Consider the following 20891-nt stretch of genomic DNA (forward strand, 5'->3'; position numbering starts at 1 on the left):
TTTGTTCATTGAACATGTTATTAATTCATTCAACTAGATATTTGGTTCGTATTAACTAAATCTATACACAAACTTATGCATAAAACACAGTTAAGTTCACGTTACTTCATTCAACATGCGGATTACTTCATTCAGCCAAACTGTTACTTCATTATAGATTTGTTTATACAACAAACATGAAAAAATCGAAAAAATATCCACCAACAAGAGATTTTTCATCAATATTAAAAACATATATCAAATTCAGAATTGGCTATAATGACAAGGATTCAAAATTCGGAATTGGCTAGAATTGGCTAGGATTTCAGAATTCAGGCTAAAAACTTACCAGTATCAAAATAACATCCAATTTGACTAGAATTCAGAATTGAAAAAACTATATCAGGACTTCAAACAAAAGCCCTAGCATTTCAGAGAGAGAGAGATAGAAAAATTCTAACGGAATTCACCAAATCCCACCGTTGATGTCGTTGTTGTAGTACTACTTCACCGGCGGAGACAAATCCTCCGGCGTTGGAACGAGATCGAAGTTCCACATCCACCGCAGAATTTGTTGGTGTTGTTCCTACTACATCGAGATGCTGATGCATTTCACGTGGAATTCTCCATGGATGAGATTTAGAAGATTGCAAAAAACTGGGGCAGATCGCGATTGAGGCCATTGTCCGGCGATCGTGAATTGAGGCAACGCAATTGTCATGCAATGGAGATCAATGAAGATTGAAGGTGATTGCCGAGAAGGAGATTGATGAAGATGAAGGTGATTGCGAGAAGGAGATCGATGAAGATGAAGGAGATTGCGAGAAGGAGATCGATGAAGATTGAATAAGAGATCGGCGATTGAAAAATTGAGGAAACACGTATTTTAGTATTTTATGTTTGTGAATAAATGATTTCCCAAAATACCCTTCAACAAGTTTTTTAGGGATAACATAATAAAATAATGGTAAATTAATTCTAACCACAAGATTAAGAAGATGGAGGGTCCTAATTTGGTCTCTAGTTCGGTCTTTAAGAAGGGTTCGACATTGATCATAACTCTCTCTCTCTCTCTCTCTCTATATATATATATATATATATATTCTAAATATATGAATGAATTAAATGGATTTATATATATTTATAATTTTAACATCAATGTGTATTGAATTTCAATATGGTTCGATATATATGATATAAATCGTACATTCGATATATCGAAAATATCGGTATATATCGTATATTCGATATAAAATGATATATCACGATATAAGGAAATTCATATCGTTATCGTATCGAAAACTTATGATACGATACCGTATCGTATCGAAAATCACGATATACCAAAAATTCAATAATTTATCAATATTTTTCAATACGATACGAGCGATATATCATTTTTTCGGTATTTTTCTCCAACCTTACTTACAATATTATAAACTTACTATTTCTCATAGCAAGATATACTTATTTATTTAAAAAATTTTATGTATATGAAAATGAAATTATTAACTCAAAAAAATTGTACATCTAAGACCATTTTAAACAAAGTCGGTGAGAAATAATTTGGTGGCGTTAGAACTATTATTGAATTATATTATACTTTTTATTTTGATCTTTAATGCCATTCCAATCATCTTAAGCAATTATGTATGGAAGACTTAAATTTTGTAACAATAATGAAAAATAGAAATTTTGCATGCTTAATATCAATAAAAGTAAAATATTAAATGATAACTTATAGGTTTTTGTGTAAACAGACTGATCTATATTTAATAAAATTATAAAAATAAATAAAATAAAATGACACAGCTAGAATTTAGAATCATAAACTAATAAGTAATGTTTATACACTAATAAAATTTACTACTTTTATCAAATGTTTTATTGGATACGTTTATAATATATTTACAATTTTAGACCTATATAATGAGTAATATTTTTTTTATTTCAAATAAATATTTCATATTTTAAAGAAAATGAATGGACCGTGCATAGCACGGGTGTGATACTAGTATCATTAACTCGTGATTTTATAAGAACAAAAACCAACTAACTAGGCTATTGTGGTTGTCGAATGGTATACATTATTAATGATATTGATAACTATAGTAGTATATATTTATTGCAGTGATATGATAAATTGATAACTAACTTAAAAAAGTGACTCTGCTAATTTATTAACTCTGCACGTTAAAAATGTTAATACGATAGTATTAAATAGCCAGCGGCCCAGCATAAAAGTCTTTGTATTTAAATGTCTTTATATTGACATCTATATTTTATATTTAAATGTTAGACATAACATTAGTATGTCAATTAAATTTGAGTTGGTATATTAGTGTCATGGATTGAGATTTTAATATGCAGAGCTGAAATTCCGTTGATTTTCACTATGTTAATCATAATATATACGTATAGTCTATCGCTTATAATTTTAGGTGTGGTTAGTTTATTTTATTTTATTTTCTTGCTATTACGCGCACATTCAGCGTATATAGCCGATTCTCTTGCCATTTTTAAAAGGTAAGCACTTTTGGGTATATTGGTACCACGTTTAATTGGTTACGTGCCTACTATAGCTGAAATTAATGGTAAAAATAGACTTGCGATTTTAAAAAGCTAAGAACTTTTGGGTATACTATTACTACGTTTAATTGGAAACTTACCTATTATAGTTTTTTAATCGTAAAAATAGACATGTAAAATCATTACTTTAACTGGATGATTTTTAATAGTTTCTACTTTAATATTTTATTACATTTGGAGCATGATGCATGTGAGAAACAATCAACAATTGTGCGCTTGAATTAATTCATTTTCTACGCACAAATGCAATAAATTACCTGGTAATATATATGAGAAGCAAATCATACGCAAATTAACGTGTACAGATAATAAATTATTAAATCAGTAAGTGAATATAAAAATTTGTAAATAAGAAGATAGAGATAAGAGGAAAGGAGATGGGGACATTGAAGTGGAAGATGTAACAATATTGATGTTATTAGTCACTCTTTTAAGTGTTTGCTCACATGGGCATGTGGACATCTAAAATGGGAACCCCAAAAAGAAGGGGAAAAGAAAAGGTTCAATATATGTAGAATTATTGATATCCTCAAATTTCATGGACCCTTATTCTTTTGGTCACCTCAAAAATCATGGTGCCTTCAAATTAAATTAATACTACTATCATAAAGGGCTTAGAGCTTGAGGTGAATGTAGGTATGCGGTGTTCCCTCAATTTCTATAGCTTGTTAAGAGCACCCATAACTTGTTCTTGGAGGTTAAGACTAGGTGTACATGTACTGTGTACGCTGTACGGGGTGCTACGGGACATGTAGACAGGTGCATAGTTCGTTCGCGCGTGTGCAATTTTGCCCTTGCCTCTCGGCGAATCAGATCGGCACATGCCTAGCGCAAGCGAGGCGTGTCGATTAGTGTTGCTTGTTGACCACTTTTATTTTTAATTATAATTTTTTTTTCCATTTTAACTTTTGTTGCAATATAAAAATCATAACAAGTCTTTCAAATACGAAGAACTGACCACTTGAAGTTATTCGGCGATATACAGAATGGCATCGATCAATGGAATCATATATAGGTTCAAATAATTTTTTTGAAGTGATCGAAAAAATTGAATGGTGGGTTGCACAATGATGATCAATATGAACTACAAAGCATTGTTCAAAGACACGTCGAAGATGACTGATGTCTTAAAACAAAAGCACTACAACTTTTTCGATACACTTGGACATCTATTATGATTTATTTGATCTACTATGATTTTATTAATTTATTTTGATTATGTAACTTTGTATATTGATTATTTATTTTTAATAAATTTAATTTTCAAAGGTTGCAATTTAAGTAGATAAGAAGGAAAGTAGATATTAATATAAAATAAGATGAATTTAAAATTTATGTGGTGGGATCGTGAATAGATAAGGTAAGCTATGTTTCGTGGATCAATTGTTGATTTATGTTTGTGGTAAGGTATGAAAAGTTAATGTAGTACAATAGTTAAAGCGCGATTTGTGATATATCATTGGGGATGATATTATTACACCATAACAAGTAATAAAATGATTGATTTAGGGGTATTGATTTTGGGGTTTTCGTTTCTATAAAGGGAGATAAATCGCACTAAATTACGAGGCACGTGTTGTTCGATCAAAAAAATATTCATGGAAAAATTCTAACTAAGATAAGCTAATAAATCAATAATCATAGATCCTTTTGTCCCCAAAATTAACTTGATCATGGTGATTTTACTTGATGCTTAATTAATTTAATGCATCCTTCAAAATCACGCAATTAATTAGTAATTTTCCTCGATAGTGAGTAGACAATTGTATTATTTTGCATATTTCAATGTTGAGTTATATTGTTGATGGTGATATCACTCTCAGTGACTATATATATATGGCCCTCATGCATGAATTAATACTTGTCAATTAAGATATATAGATATATAGCTCAGTTTGGCCTTTGCCAATTGATTTTCCCTCTTCGAGATTTTTTCCTATCTCTACACACTTCTCACTTTACTTGCCTATTCTTTGTGGCTAATAGTAATAATTTCCTCGTTAGGCATGAGTTGAATTACACTCCACGTAGCTTAAATGTTAAATTCTTCATTTTTACTCTTCATGTTGACCTTTGCTTTCGATTCGAAACTCTTTTTTTCATCTTTTAAATGATTCATTCCTATATTGATTACCTTGAATATTTCCCAGTAAATTATCCATTGTGTGGTTATATATTTCATTTTGTAATTAAGTTCAAATAATTAAAATCAAATCTCGTGATTAAGCAATTTATAAAACTTTATACAATAAAATCAAAATTCATGTATAAATAGTAGTAGTATATTATTAATTTGGCACAATTAAGCCAATTCAATTTATAATGTCTTGTATTTTGAAGTTGAAACAGACTTACTTCATACATTGTCTTGTACTTATTGGGACATAACAAAATTAAATTTTGTCAATGACTCCTACCTTAAAGTTGGGATCTGAGACAGAATCAATTTCTGTGAGATTTGTGGATAATGGATGATTTCCTGAATATATAAGGACATTAACTAGGGATAAAATAAAGTGAGATACATAGATTAGAATTGAGACTGATGGGTTTCGTATTTTTGTGAGTGGCAACCGACTAAAGCACCCAACCCAAGTATTATTAGATGTATATAAAGTTTATTAGATTATGGAAGTGGGCATCTTGACAGATATATATGTGCCAAATGCTGTCACATATTTGTGTTTTGATTTATGTTTCAGTGGTGTGTGTATTATGCATATGCCCCATTTCAAAAACATGTCTTCCCTTTCACATTGCTTAAGACCCCACCCCAAACCTCCCCACCTATCAACTCTTCTGGTATACTGTATTTTATGTCGTATTTGCCACACTTCCATTTATAAACCCAACTTAAAACAACTCTAAGTCCTGAGTTCAAGAATTAGAAAATGTGCGAGCAATATATAAGTGCAATCCATTCTTGATTGCAAGGGCTTGGCTCAGAGCAGACAAATATCATACTAATGTAGAGTTCAGATGTCTATGGACGAACCATCACACGTCCCTTTCTAAATCTCTTTTGCTTTATATATCATCATCCCCTCTCAAATTATACAATGCATCTTATTGTAAACATCAATTTGCTTTTCACCAAAAGCCACCCTCTCTCACTCCATATTTTATATAACTCATTCCATCTTTGAAGAAGTCTTGTAACTTATTTTGAAATTCGACTTCACTTCATTGACTATGTTACATATAATAGTCAAAGAAACAATCAAACTTCCATGCAAGCAGTCCAGTTGGACTTAATTCTATCCATGTTCAAATTTCCTGTATTTTGACCGTTTTTTGAGGCGTTTAATGCTTTTTATTTCACTTTCAATAAACCCAACCGCTAAGTATATCATTTCTCATATATTTTGATTTTGATATCCGAATTTATTTAGAAAAAAAGAAAATGGCGATTGAAGTCTTCCCGGATAGCCCAAGCGCGAGCGGCATCAGCCCACGCATCTCATTCTCCCACGATCTCACCCAATCCGACGTCGTTCCCATCGAGCAGTACATTCGCTCCGCCGCCTCCTCCTCCTCCATCGATTTCGACTTCTGCGTCTTCCGCGAGAGCTTCGACCACGAATCCTCCTCCGCCGACGAGCTCTTCTTCGACGGCAAAATCCTCCCCATCCAAATCAAAAAACGCCTCGCTCCGCCGCCGCCGCCGGCTCCTCTCCCCCCTCCTCCGCCGCCGCCGCTCAAATCGGAAGAGAAGCAGAAGTCGTTCTGGCGATTCAAGCGCAGCTCCAGCCTCAACTGCGGCAGCGGCTACGGCCGGACGCTCTGCCCGCTGCCGCTCCTCTCGAGGAGCAATTCCACCGGATCCACCGCCAGCGGCAAGCGATCGTCGATTTCGAAGCAGAATCTGCTGAAAAGCAATTCATCGCAGAAGCAGCAGCCGATGTCTGGCTATTCCTCGAAGCCGCCGTTGAAGAAGAACGGCCAATTCTCTCATAAATTCAGTCCGGTGCTGAACGTTCCTCCGGCGACTATCTTCGGCCTCGGCTCCATATTTTCCGGCGGCGGCAAGGATCGGATCAGGAAGAAGTATTAATTGATTTTTAATAATTTAATCAATTCCTGTTAATTTCGTTTCTTCTTCCGTCATTTTCTTATTGTATTAGACGGTGATTAATTAAAATTAAGATTGTAATTAATGCATGCGAGTGTGAAATTGAAATTGAAAAAAAAAGGTGAAAATCAATAATTGTGCCGGCTTTATACATCATAAATTAAACAGCTTTAAAGAAATCGATGCCGAATTACAGGTAACGAGTTTTTAGAGTTGTCATTTTCTTCTCTCCTCTTTAATTAATTTTATTCTATTTTTTTACTATAATATGGAGTAAGTTGTTTGCACATTCTTGTCTTCTAAATCTTGTTCTATATTGTTTGCTTTTGCTTTCTCCTGATTCTGTCAGATACATTCTCTGCATATTTTACTATATGTTCAACATTATACATTTATATATATTTAAATACGTGATCAATTAATTATTATAGTTCATACTCTAACAGTGGTTTATATAATTGCAATCTTTAATTGGTTATTAACTCAGTCGTGCAGAATCTGGATTTGGATAGCAATTGAGATTTTGTGATCATTCATAATCTAGAAAGGGTTTATGTGGTGGAAAGAGTGAGAGAAAAGTTAATTCAACTTTATTAATTTGGTACAAGAAAAAAGTGCGTTTAGGAGATGTGGGGTGTCACAAACTAGTCCATTTATAGAAACTTAATCACATTATGAAATCATAATGACTCTTTGCATCTAGAAGCTTTTGTCGATAATGCAACATAATTTTGAAGGTTTCTTTAACGGTTTGTCATATTTTCTTTTGCGTGGGCCAATGTTCCCCCAATGGAATTCGAAAAGTCTATTTTGCCCTCTCTGCGTCTTATCATTGAAGCAAAATATTTTTTCAAGCAAAGTCGAAAAGTCTATTTTCAGGATTTTAAATAGAAGCAAAAACATTAAATTAACAACCACTTGAAATACTACATATCATCTTCTCCATCAAATACTAAAAAGAAATGTTCCTACCTCACTTTACATGGGACTAAGAGAGTATTTAATGTACATGAAACAATCATAAAATAATATAACATAGTCTTATAAACCGAAACAATGAATGTAGGATAGAGAAAGTTTCGAGTAATTTCAACAAATGCAGAAAGAAGTGGTTTAGCAGCGTGAGAATTGGAGAGTAGATTCGATAAATTTTGTTCTTCTCACAATGATGAAGTCGAAGCCTATTTATCTAAATCAAATTAATATAGAAAGATATACCTCAACATGAAGTTTAGTGTTGAGATGTCTATAGTGATTAAGTCATTGAGCCAATTAATTAAGAGACTAAGTTTATTTTAACTCAAAATATGTTTACTCTGATCAATTTGCAGCATGGAGACCTATATTGTTGCAAACCTCACGTAAAAGTGAGAAATTTGAAAATGAAAACACGAAGAAAAGAGGGTTTTATTGTTTCGAGAAAAACTTTTGGTTGCTGCGGTTTATCTATATTCCAGTAATTGACATTGTGTGGTTACGTGTTGCTAAAATTTTTCCCTCAAAACACCTAAATCAAGAATGGTTTGCACCACATCTTTTGATACACCGAAAAATGGTCATGTTTCAGAATTGAGTCGACTGATATGATTCTTGACTTGTTGCTTAAAATACCACTCTTCGATATCAGACTTTGACATCTTAATTGATAATCTTTTTACAAATTAAATGGTTTTCCTCGGCTTTTCATCTTAGTTAATTGTCACGGTCCTTGAAAATTTGTCACTTATTTTCATTTTCGTATTTTATCATTATTGTTTTTTTTTCTGGTCTTTATATTTCACTAAATCATTCTTACTCACATTTTATCACTCACTCCTCGCACAAAAGATATCACACTTGTGGCACGACACGAGGTTTTATTGTGAGAGAGAATTTTTTCTAAAAACAAAAATGTGACATTTTTAATTGGACAAATTAAAAAGGAAAGTGAGACATCTTTTATGGGACGGAGGGAGTGTAAAACTAATACTGCTTTCGCCCCAGTGTAGTTGAGTCGTATTCCTTTTTTGTTTGTCCCAATATAATTGAGTTATTTTCGTTTTTGGTAAAAATTTATTCTCTCTCTTAATTTACTTTCTTTCATATCTCTTACATTATTCTCTTTTCTTACTTACTCTCCCAACTTTAACATTTAACAAATCAGTTTCTTAAATTCCATACCATAAGAAATGCTCCAACTACCTTAAAGAGTATATAAAAGTAGGACTCACATGCCACAAATTTTTTCAACCCACTTTCTATTGGAGTACATTTCTTAAAATCTGTGCCGAGTCAAATAGTGACAAATTATAAGGGATGGAGGGAGTATTAAAATAAAATATAAATACATATTAATAAATCAAATACCAAAATAGTACTCCTAAATTATACATATTAAGGGCTATTCGATTTACAAAATTATATCTTGAAATTAAATTTGTATTGTGTTTGATACATGAGATTGAATCTCACGACTAAATTAGAGTAGATGGATAATTATGTGATAGTTATTCATAGCCCACTCTTCAAATTAAAATAATTTCACAATTTAAGCATAAATTAAAAAATTATTAATATAATAATTAATTATGACAATTAAAGAGACCTTAATTTGCATGCTTATAGACCTCAATTGAAGACGGCCGTGCCGTTATACAATATTAACGAAGTTTTATTTATTTCCATGTTTAATTTTGATAATAACAAATTATGTTTACATATGGAGTAATTATGTTTGCAATAATAGCATCGCTAATAATTTTTCGTACACACTTCATAATATATCACACCTTTTGTGATTAATTTTGATGTGGTCCATGGACCTGGCCTTTCTACTCCACTTTACTATTGGACCATGTGATCCATCTTGTTGCATTGTACTGAGGGCCAACCTAGTGTTGTTCTATCATTATTATTTGGATTCAATATTTTCATATGACTACAATAATATATCTTGTTGGATTTTTTTGTATATTTCAGTTCATGGGGTTGTTTTAATTTATTGTGTAGTTATGTTATGGTTAAAGGTAAAACACCACAGCTTTACATAAACTAGTATCCATCCTCATGCGATGCACGACTCAATTAATTTTTCGAATACTAGTTTAACATCATTTTATCATTACATGAATTTGAAAACTAAAAATAAACTAACTTTTCAAAATTTAGCATCTAATATTTACAATATACATGTAGACTACGTATGTATTTGTTCCTAAATTTTCATCATATTCTCTTTTCTAGAATTCTCTATTTTTTCATATATTATTATATTTCTTTGTAGATATTTCTATTATATATTAACTTCAATTTTTTTTATAAAAATAAGACTTATTGTTTATTCAAATACATTTCGTACAATGACCATAGTTCAAAAAGAAGTCGAGGACGAAGCACAACTCAGTTGATAAAACGTTTTTTCTCCGCCCAACAAGTTAAAGATTTCAAGTTATCATGGGAATAACGAGAAATCATTATTGACAATCTTTTTCGAAAAAATATAAAACATTACAGATTAAGTAAATTTCCTAAAGCATAAGAAAATAAGAATGTTTCTCTCTCAAATGTATGCACTCATTTTTATATGATACTCATTTATAGAGATTTAAAACTAGTATAAGAAGTCATTATCTCTCTATTATATGTATTGGACATTTATCTTGCCCAATAGTTTCTATATCGTTTCTTCACAATCACAAGTTCACAACAACTTTTGTCTAACCAATACATGAATGATGAATTTATCTAACTCATATTTTCATCTGACTCTACTTTTTGATAAATTTATGCTTTGACTTTAAAATAAATTTCTATATGCTTCAAACCCAACTTTACTTATTTATATTTTTAAATAAATATTGAATAGATCGTGATTGATTGTCTAATGTACTTTGATATGTCCATTATATTTCATTATAAGAAAACGATTATGTGCAACAACAGTAGTATTTATATGAGAAGAGACAACGTTACCACTTAATATGTATTTTTAATGTTGGGAAGAGACAATTTTTTTTTTTGTCATACATGCTTATGAGAAAAATATTAGGTATATATAAGATATATAAATTAACACTTAAAATAACAATTGCATTTTATGCATCTTAATATCACATATTATAAGAGAAGCCAAACAAACTTTATAAGTTTATAAATTTTGATTTAATTTAAAATATTTATATATTTATAACTCCATCTAATTCCATAATTTATTCTATAAACATAGAACTATTACTTAATTAAGTGAAAATTTATTATTAAAAGTTTCTTAATTTTGATTGAATCATTTAGTTAGATCAAATTGGAGATTAATTAAAATATAATTGTACTATTAAATATTTTAATTGAGCATAAAAAATGAAAAATACACTTGTGTGTTGACGCTGGAGTTGTGAATACGGAGAAGAGCATTACAAATTACAATAATGAATGAAATCCCAATTTTGATTTTTAAAAAAAGTAAAAATTAAATTCTCTAGTACAACCTTCATCCACCACGTCACCTCCACCTAATATCTAAAATTCACGCCAACTCATCTATAATAAAGTTGGTGGACCCTATATATTGGGATCCAAAGAAAAACAAAATTCTACTAATTAAAAAGAGTGGGAAAATGGAAAATAGAAATAGGAAAACGGATAAAAGAATGCCTCATTTGTCCTTTTGCGCATACAATCTTGTCTCTCCTCCATAGCCAATCGCCACAACCCTCTACCTTCGCGGCCACACCCTTAGAGTGTCCACGATAGGCCACCGCATGGCTCTGTTGCGCCGCAGCGGTCTGGAGGGAGCTGCGGTGGCTGCCGTTCTCATTTTTTATGTTCATTAATTAATAATGTGATTTTATTTTGTGACTGCAATAACTGGACGGACAAGTTTTTTTATGATTGTGATGATCAGACGGACAAGTTTTTTGTGGCGTGGCCGTTCCGACTATTATGGACACTCTTGCCTCCCTCTCACCCCTTCTACTTTTTCTACTCTTTTATTTCCATTCGGTTATGATTCAAAGCATATGAATATCATTTTTTCTTCTTCCTTTTCCGTATCTTCTGTTCAACGACAACAAAATCTATTTCGTTGGTTATGTATGCATTATCTACACATACTTCCTCAGTTCCATCTAGTAGGATATAATATGATATGACAATTAAAAAAATTAGTAAAGTTTGAGAGAATGGGTAGTTGAACTCCATTATTATTAATGTTATAATGGTCGTATAACTAAGTTGCAAATAACTTGACGTACATGAATATAAATTGGATTAAAAGTACACATATTTTTATAACGTACATGAATATAAATTGGATTAAAAGTACACATATTTTTATAAAATGGATGAAATATATAAAAATGAGTGTGATAGTGTATAGTCGCTTAATTAAATTGGAGTACGATCTAAATAATGTAGAAGCATTTATTGATTAGTCAACATCAAACGTAAAATCTCTAAGTGTGGGGGTCCGGTTTCTCTACAAATATATCAATGATTGGAGCACAAATTTTGTGCATTACAATTTTATTATAAATATGCATTTTTTTATATATTTGCATGATGCATGGAAATATGGAATCTTTTATGTTAATAATCTCTTTCTTCGTAATAGGAGTTATATTTAGTGCGTGCATTGATTTTAAGAAATATAAAAATTAGCAGGTCAAAAAAATTTAGTGAAACTGAAATATAAGATTCACTTTTTTATATTAGTTTTATAATAAAGAGTGAACTTATGAGCAATGCGTTTCGCAAGCAAACGGTACCTGAACATGGATAGTCCCTCAACTAAGTTGTAATCACATTCATAGTATTTTTTCACTATTCAAAACAATTTTGCACTAAAAATGCCCCCAAGTGATGAAGGGTATTTTTGGACTTTCATATCTAGGTACTGAATATGATATTTTCTCTATCTCTCTCTAATATTGGATATGATATTTTTTTCTTATAATTTAAGTACCTAAAATGATATTTTCACTTCACTTTTTTAATCACTTTATGTCCAATCCTCTCTCTCTCTTAAACTATTACTCCCTCCGTCCCACAAGAATATGCACTCTTTCCTTTTTAGTTTGTCCCACAAGAATATGCACTTTCTAATTTTGGAAAATCTTTTATCTCTAATAAGGTGGGACACATTCTCCACTAATAATACTCTAATTACTTTTTCTCTCTACCTCTATCTTACTTTACCAATTTTACATTAAAACACGTGTCAAGCCCAAAATACATACTCCCTCCATCCCAAGATATTAGAGCCCTTTCTTTTGGCCACAGGAATTTAGGAGATGTTGTTTAGTGGTGTAAGCGGAGTTGGTAGTAAGTAAATTTTTATCATAAATAGAAATGACTCAAATATGTTGGGACACCCCAAAAAGGAATAAGGGCTAATATATTGGGACGGAAGAAGTATTCTTTAGGGACGTAGTGAGTATAAAATAAAAAAAATTTAAAATAAAAATTACTATGAAATTTTTAAATATATTAATTATAAAAATTAAATTATACTCCCTTCGTCCCACTTTAGGAGTCCCAGTTGAGTTCGGCATGAGTTTTAAGAAATGTAAGGGAAAATTGGTGACAAAAGATAGTGGAATGCGGATCCTACTTTTTTATAATCGTTTTTAATAAAATGTAAGTGGAAAAGAGTTAGTGAAATGTGAGGTCTAATACCATTTATGGAATATTTCAACCAGGACTCTTAAAGTGGGACACCCAAAAATGATAAACCGAGACTCCTAAAGTGGGACGGAGGGAGTAATTAATATCAAAATAATTTGTAGCTAAATTTATTTTTATTGTGATTTAGTTGTTTTTTATTATTAAAAATTAAAATTTTTAATTTTTAATATTAAAAAATAATTAAAATTTTTAATTAGCCCTAAAAATTAAAATTTTTAATTTTTTATTAATTCAAAATTTTTAATTTTTAATATTAAAATATAATTGAATCTCAATCAAAATTAAAAATAAATTTAGCTATAAGTTATTTTAATAAACAAATTTACAATATTAATTTTTATAATTAATATTAAATAATTTCATAGTATTTTTTATTTTGATTTTTTACTTTCTTAAAAGTTTTAGAGAAAGAAAGAGAAAGAGGATAACATAAAGTGATTCAAAAAGTAAGATGAAAAAATATCATTTTAGGTACTCAAACTATAAGAAAATATCATATCAAAGAGAGAGGGAGAAAAAATAAAATCATATCCAATACTTAGACATGAAAGTCCAAAATTGTCCATCATGCCTTGAGGGCATTTTTAATGTAAAATTGTGATGATCAATAGGGAAAAAGTATCATGCATGTGATTATACCATAGTTCAGGGACTATCCACGATATTTTTAAAGTTTATGGATCGATTGTGTGCGGAACGTATAGTTCAGAGACCATTTGCATAGTTCACTTTATAATAAAATGTGACTGAAATGAGTTAGTAGAATGTGAGATCTACTTACCATTTATGGTAAAAGTGAAATGTGACTCTTATTGTGGGACGGACCAAAATGACAAAATATAATTTTTATCGTGGGACGGAAGGAGTATATGCCTATGTTATGTTAACATGAATATTTCTAATGGAATTGAATAGCAACGAAATCTAATTGAAAACTTTGAAAGCCGCCTGAATGAGCATATCTATTACTCCCTCCGTCTGCCAAGACCTGCAACATAAATGTCCCCAGATCTAGAAGCAATAACTAGACATTCTTGACACAACACAACAGCACATATGTAATCCATAAATTCAGGGTTTTGGTCTAATAGGATTTGTAAGTGAATATTAGAACCCCCCAAATAGGCTAAACAAAAATACAATACCATTTTTTAGGCCCGCGACAACATATGTGTCAGACTGTCAGTTATTGCAAGCCTAGAGCAAGGGTCATCACATTCAAGGTTCAATATTGAAAGCCTAAAATTTTGGCTGATGTATATTACTCTAGGCGCCAAATTTGCTTGCTGCAATGCTCAACAACATTATAGATGATCCTTGACACTTGCTCTCACTGAGTCTCATACTCAATTAGATCGTTAAATGATTTAGTTACCTATTCAAACTAACTAAATATTGTAAACAAACAATTAGATCACTAATGCACAATGTATTCATTAATGCATAACTCTTAGCATATTTAAACGGTTAAACCGAGAAAAAATTGAAATCAGTCAATGTTTGTATGAATTTATAGCATACTGCTATTAAATCAAATAAACAAGTGCATATAACAAACATATATACGTAATTCCTAACTATAGATGAAGAATCGAGTAGTCCCCAATTTAACTTAAAAACCTAAAAGTTCAATTAAAATTGGTTAAATTTAGAGAACATACAAGAAACATGTTTAGTAGCCGTAGTAGCCGTTGAGCAGTTGATCCACGATCCGCAACACTAGTTGCGACGCGCACAGTAAGATCCTCCATAAAGTCAGGAAGATGAACATAAAAAATAGACGATGGATTTAGAGGAACAGAAGATGGGGTAACAGAAGAGGTCGTTTATTTAAAACTTATACCACTATGATGCACCATTTCAACTCACTAAACACTAATAATTATGTGGGTCACACTATCCACTAACACTACTTTAACTACCTTCTCTTCATCTCCTTTACTTTACCAATCGTGCATTAATTCTCGTGTCATTTCAAATGCTCATATTGTTATTAGACGGAGGGAGTATTATTTTATTCGTAACATTGGAAGGATTATAGATTTTCTCATTTAGTAACAATCACCTAAGTTCGTCGTTCTATAGGGGAATTTTAAGCCAAAATTTACAAATTTCAGTTTCATGCATGCGTTTTAGATCGATTAAGAGTGAACTTTAATTTTTTATTTTTTATTTTTTATTTTTTTGTTCAAACTACAAAAATCTAATCATAGAGGAATGCCATGACCGGGAAGTATAAAAATTTTGTCCCAAAGGGAGAGGCATTTCTAATCCCCCTTCGACCATTAAGTGACATGTTAGTGTCATTATGAAAATGTTATATACATCACAAAAATACGTCTGCTACCCTATCTTATAAGTACAATTTAACCCAAAAAGTGGAGTGCATAGCAAGCAAGTCAGAATCATGCAAAAGTAAGACTTGGTAACACCCGATAAGATAGTGAGTGACAAACGCTATATGACAAGGATGGTATGCTTAAATTGAAATAACAGCTCACAAAAGTTTTCCCGGTTCATTCCATCCAAGTTGCAATTATTAACTATCTATTCAATATAATCGAAACCTATTGTAAGGCGGTTGTTATAATATGTAGGCTGTGAATGCAAGAAATGAGATTTCATGTCCATAATCTTGTTAGATATGCGAATCAAGCTTAAAATTGGATGACAAAACTTCCGGTCATTCCCACCATCTTCAAATAAAACAATCTCAAAGAGAGTTTTCAATATTTCATCGACCAGTTCTGGCAATTCTTGGGATAATATGAAGTACCGGTGAAGTTCAACAACACCTGGTGGTGGAATGGTGTGGGCTATGGTGATGGCATTAAAATAAAAGGTAGTCAATCCATCAATCGCGTGTGCACACTTAGAGGATATATCAACATCTACATCACTGAGTCCGGCTTTAAGTGAATCGACAATTGTAATGAGGGTTTCATTCTTACAAAGCAGTATTAAAACCAAGATACGTTTGGTAAATAGAACCCACATCAAGCGAAAGTCTTTCTTTTTTAACTTCTTACAAGCAAAAATGTCATGTATTTTGGAATTAATACGGCTATCTCGAGTATAGTTCTAACTGTTTCAGCTAGTGCATAGCAAGCAAGTCAGAATCATGCAAAAGTAAGACTTGGTAACAACCGATAAGATAGTGAGTGGCAAGTGCTATATGACAAGGATGATATGCCTAAATTGAAATAATAGCTCACAAAAGTTCTCCTGAGTCATTCCATCCAAGTTGCAATTATTAACTATCTTCTCAATATAATCGAAACTCATTGTAAGGCAGTTGCTATAATCTGTAAGCTGTGAATGCAAGAAATGAGATTTCATGTCCATAATCTTGTTAGATATGCGAAGCAAGCTTAAAATTGGATGACAAAACTTCTAGTCATTGCCACCATCTTCAAATAAAACAATCTCAAGGAGGGTTTTCAATATTTCAATGACCGGTTCTGGCAATTCTTGGGATGATATGAAGTACCGGTGAAGTTCAGCAACACCTGGTGGTGGAATGGTGTGGGCTATGGTGATGGCATTAAAATAAAAGGTAGTCAATCCATCAATCGCGTGTGCACACTAAAAGGATATATCAAAATCTACATCACTAAGTCCGGCTTTAAGTGAATCGACAATTGTAATGAGGGTTTGTTGGAATCTATGTCCGGTCAATGAACTTTGACCAATTATAATTTCAATGAGACATTTAATTTTGTGAAATTAAATGATATAGCCTATAGCGTCGATCTACGTTCGGAGTAGATGACCGTGGTATATTCTTTTTCTCAAATCCGATTCACGGTGAGTGAGAAATAAGGGATTAAAGTTGTGCAAAATTGCAAACTTAATGAGCTATGAGAGAAGCTTAGGGAATAATTAAGAGAGTTAATTATCCCACATTGGAAGTTACAACCTTATTAAACTAGTATTTAATAAGAATGATTATTATATGGAATAATTATAGTGGACTAAGATGGGCTGTAGAGCCCACACGCGCGCACACGCGCGCACCGCCGCCGCCCCGCCATGAGCCGTGAGCCTCGAGCCCGTGTCCTTGTCCTCGTCCTTGGATCTTGGATCTTGGCAATTGGTCTTTGGGTGGTCTTTGGGCATGGTCGTGGGCTTGGCCCAAGGCTAGTGGGTCTAGGGTCTAATTCTTTTTAGACCACCACCGTTTCTATGTCAGCGAGCCAAGCGGGATGACACCTCGTCAGTATGACGCCGTAAGCCAACGTGGCTGACACGTGACAGTCCTACAGTGGACTGAGCCTATAAATAGGCTAGTCATTCTAGCATTCTACACACCAAAAACTAGAATCCACACTCTGCATCATACACTGTCGAAGCTCTGCTCTCTCCTCCATCCAGTTCGCCGGAGCTCTATTGATAGCGGTGCTGCTTCACCAGAGACGCAGCCGTTTTATCTTTGGGGACGAAACGCCTATCCGAAGAGCACTACCGGGGCGTATCTCGTCTTGCGGAAAGAGGCCTCCTCGACTCGGCTAAATTCCTTTTACGGTTTATTTGTTTCGAAATTTCCGTTGTAATTTCGATTCAGTTGGTTCATTTGTATTCCTTCTTTTGGGTTGTATTACGCCCGGTTTATATCTTGTAAATCCAGAAACCAACAGGGTTTCAGTCTTACAAAGCAGTATTAAAACCAAAATACGTAAATAAAATCCACATCAAGCGGAAGTATTTCTTTTTTGACTTCTTAGAAGCAAACATGTCATGTATTGGAATTAATACGAGTATACGACTATCTCGAGTGTAGTTCTAGCTGTTTCAGCCAGTGTATCATTGGTAGCTTGGTCAAGCAGCTTAAAGTCGATATATTTCACAAGAAGCACTTCTAATACAAGATTTAAGGAAATGTGCATTCCCCTGTATTTGGAGCTGCATGAGGCACCCGAACTAACCTTACATCTTTTGGCATATGCAAGAAGCAATGTGCAAATACCAAAGATAAAACTTATACGAGTAACGAGTGGGCACTGGGATATCACAAAAACACAAGAGTTTTGTTTAAAATGAGCTCGCCCACAAATTTCAGCACATGTGCTATCACCTCCGGTGTGTCACTCCATTGGAAGATTGCTTTTTGCATAATTGGCATGCTAGCCGGATAAATCAAGTCAAAGAAAACCTTATAAAGCTCGCCGCTATTTAAAGCCATAGCTATCCCCCTTAGATCTCTCATCAACCCAATTAGCCTCTTTAAATTCACTTGTTCGAATTTTGTGGTCGCCAAAGTTGTCCAATTTTTTAAGTTCCTCACACAGAGGGAGCATTGAATCCTTGAGGACGTTACTATCATTCAGGGATATCGACTGCCCTATAATGTAGTAGAACTTTGTCCTATGTCTAGAGTGGATGTGCTTTTGAAGAAAATAGAAATGTTCTTCAGCGTGATTACATAAAGTGAGATCCATTGTGGGCAGCTGGAGTAGTAGATTCCCAGTCGTATACCCCCATGCCAATTCCAAGAACAACCTCAAGGTTTGTTTGATGATTTCATTACTCTCCGTATAAACACCGAGGTTTTCAAAGATTTTCAAAAAAATAAATTCAATAGCGATTGATAATCTTTAAATGGATGGCGATTGGTCTGAGTATAATCACCCACATAGGATGTCCAGAGATTTTGAAGTAATATGAGCACTGCCACATTGAGAGTTTCGAGTGACATAAGTACTGCCTCATCCCTAGGAAGTTTTTGTAAACCGCTTTCAACAACCTCTACAAACTGCAAGGCAGGGCCTACAAGTTCTGCATCCACTCGTGTTGCATATTGTTTTCTTAAAATAAGAGCAACTATGTGAACAATCCAAGCAAGCTTGACTTCAAGATCAAGATGAGGAACCGTGATATCAACTCCTTTCATCTGTGATACATGCTTCATCTCTCCTTTCAAAGATCTCATAATCTCGATAATGGATTTTATTTTTTAAGTTCTCAAATCTGTATAGATATGGGAAAAAATCCAATTGTTTTTTAATGAGGTCGGCGTTGCAGAGTTGATCACAAAGTAAGCCTTCCTTAGGTGAGTTCATAATTGATGGGATGAATTTTTTAACAATCTCATGCACACGCACATGGTTGACAAAGAACTTTGACATTTTGCTTGTTGAGGGGGTCAGGAACATTTGTGGTAAATATTTTACAAACCAAGACAAGAGCTCGAAAATGTAGCAGACACTACGACCATGAAGATCATCAGACAAGAGTGAACTTTAATTTTAGTTCATGAAAATTGCATAAAACATTGTCATAAGTCTCTAAATTAAAAAATTGATACTCACTTAAGATTCTTAATTTTCATTTTTTGCACAACTTTCTTTCCACGTGTCTTTTTATTTTCTCACACTAAAATACTCTTTTCCTCTTCATTTCTATCATTTTTCTCTACATCTTTGTCTCTCTCATTGTGCAAAAATGTCCTGTGAAGGAAGTTAAGGAGGCCATCCACCTCCAAACGACCAAATTCCAGAAGCCATTGCCCGTCTCCCCTTTACCGCGGCCGAAATGGAGGAATTGTTCAAATTGAGAGTTGCTAAGTTGGAAGATCCGATCGGAAGGGATGCTGCACACACACACACACTCGCAGAACGACTACAAGTGAGCTTCTTTTTTGGAATAAATATTTATTCTATAAAAATTGAGAAAAATATTTTTTAAATTCAAAATAAACCACATTACAAAATATATCCATTATCTAATGGATTTCTACCCAATTTTTTATATTTTCATATTTTTTTCCTTTTAATCTTTTATACTCATCTATAAAGAAGTTGAGCATCTAGTTTATTTAATGATGTAATTTGTCTTTTTTAGGTTTTAATTATGTAATCTTTAATTTTATTAGGATTTTAATTATGCAATTTTAATTATGCAATTTTTAAGAATCACATAGTTTAGTTATATAATTCTTAAGTTTATATTTTGATAGAATCATAATAAAGAAATTGAAAACAAGAACTCATAAATAGCAGCAACTGAATAAATGACTGAGTGCACATGTTGTTTTGTTGAATAAATGGTTTAATTGATGAGATTGTAACTGTGTTTAGTGTTCAATAGTTACAGATATTGCTCAAGAAAATATGATAATGTAATTATCAACACCTAAGAGCATCTACAATGGCTTCTGGACTAGCCACTGGACACCTCCTGCCACATCATCAGGACTAGAAATTGCATGCCACATCATTAGGACACTCAACTGCACAATAGTGAACAAGAAACTAAACTAGCACTAGGACTAGCCACAACAAATTCATATTAAAAAATTACAATGACGCAAAATACGAAATTAAATTTACGACACAGATACGGGAAAATGCAATAATTTTATTTAAATTAAAAAAAATTACACTAAAAAAAATTACATAATTTAAAAAAATTAAAAAAAAACCCTCCTACCTCCACACACACGCCCCGCCTCACTCCTCGTCGCCGCCTTCACCGCTACCCGGGAACCCCATATCTGCCGCATCTGAGTCCCCGGCGTCTCCCGTGCCGCTACGTGTGCTAGCCAAATCGGCCCGCATACTCTGGAGGAGATAAAAAAGAAACCCCTTCTCTA

The 20891-nt window shown here is 32.9% G+C and overlaps 1 protein-coding gene across 1 annotated transcript; it reads left to right on the plus strand.

The window, feature by feature from the left end:
* The first annotated feature begins 5414 nt into the window (after nt 1-5414).
* On the plus strand, nt 5415-6775 carry LOC125212661 (membrane-associated kinase regulator). Its single transcript, XM_048112890.2, has one exon. The coding sequence runs from the start codon at nt 5972-5974 to the stop codon at nt 6620-6622; it is 651 nt and encodes a 216-aa protein (XP_047968847.1). The 5' UTR covers nt 5415-5971; the 3' UTR covers nt 6623-6775.
* Nucleotides 6776-20891: the final 14116 nt, after the last annotated feature.

This window comes from Salvia hispanica, chromosome 3 (assembly GCF_029641045.1).
Source record: "Salvia hispanica isolate PSC_SH4W2 chromosome 3, Shi_PSC_v1, whole genome shotgun sequence".
Lineage (NCBI taxonomy): Eukaryota > Viridiplantae > Streptophyta > Magnoliopsida > Lamiales > Lamiaceae > Salvia > Salvia hispanica.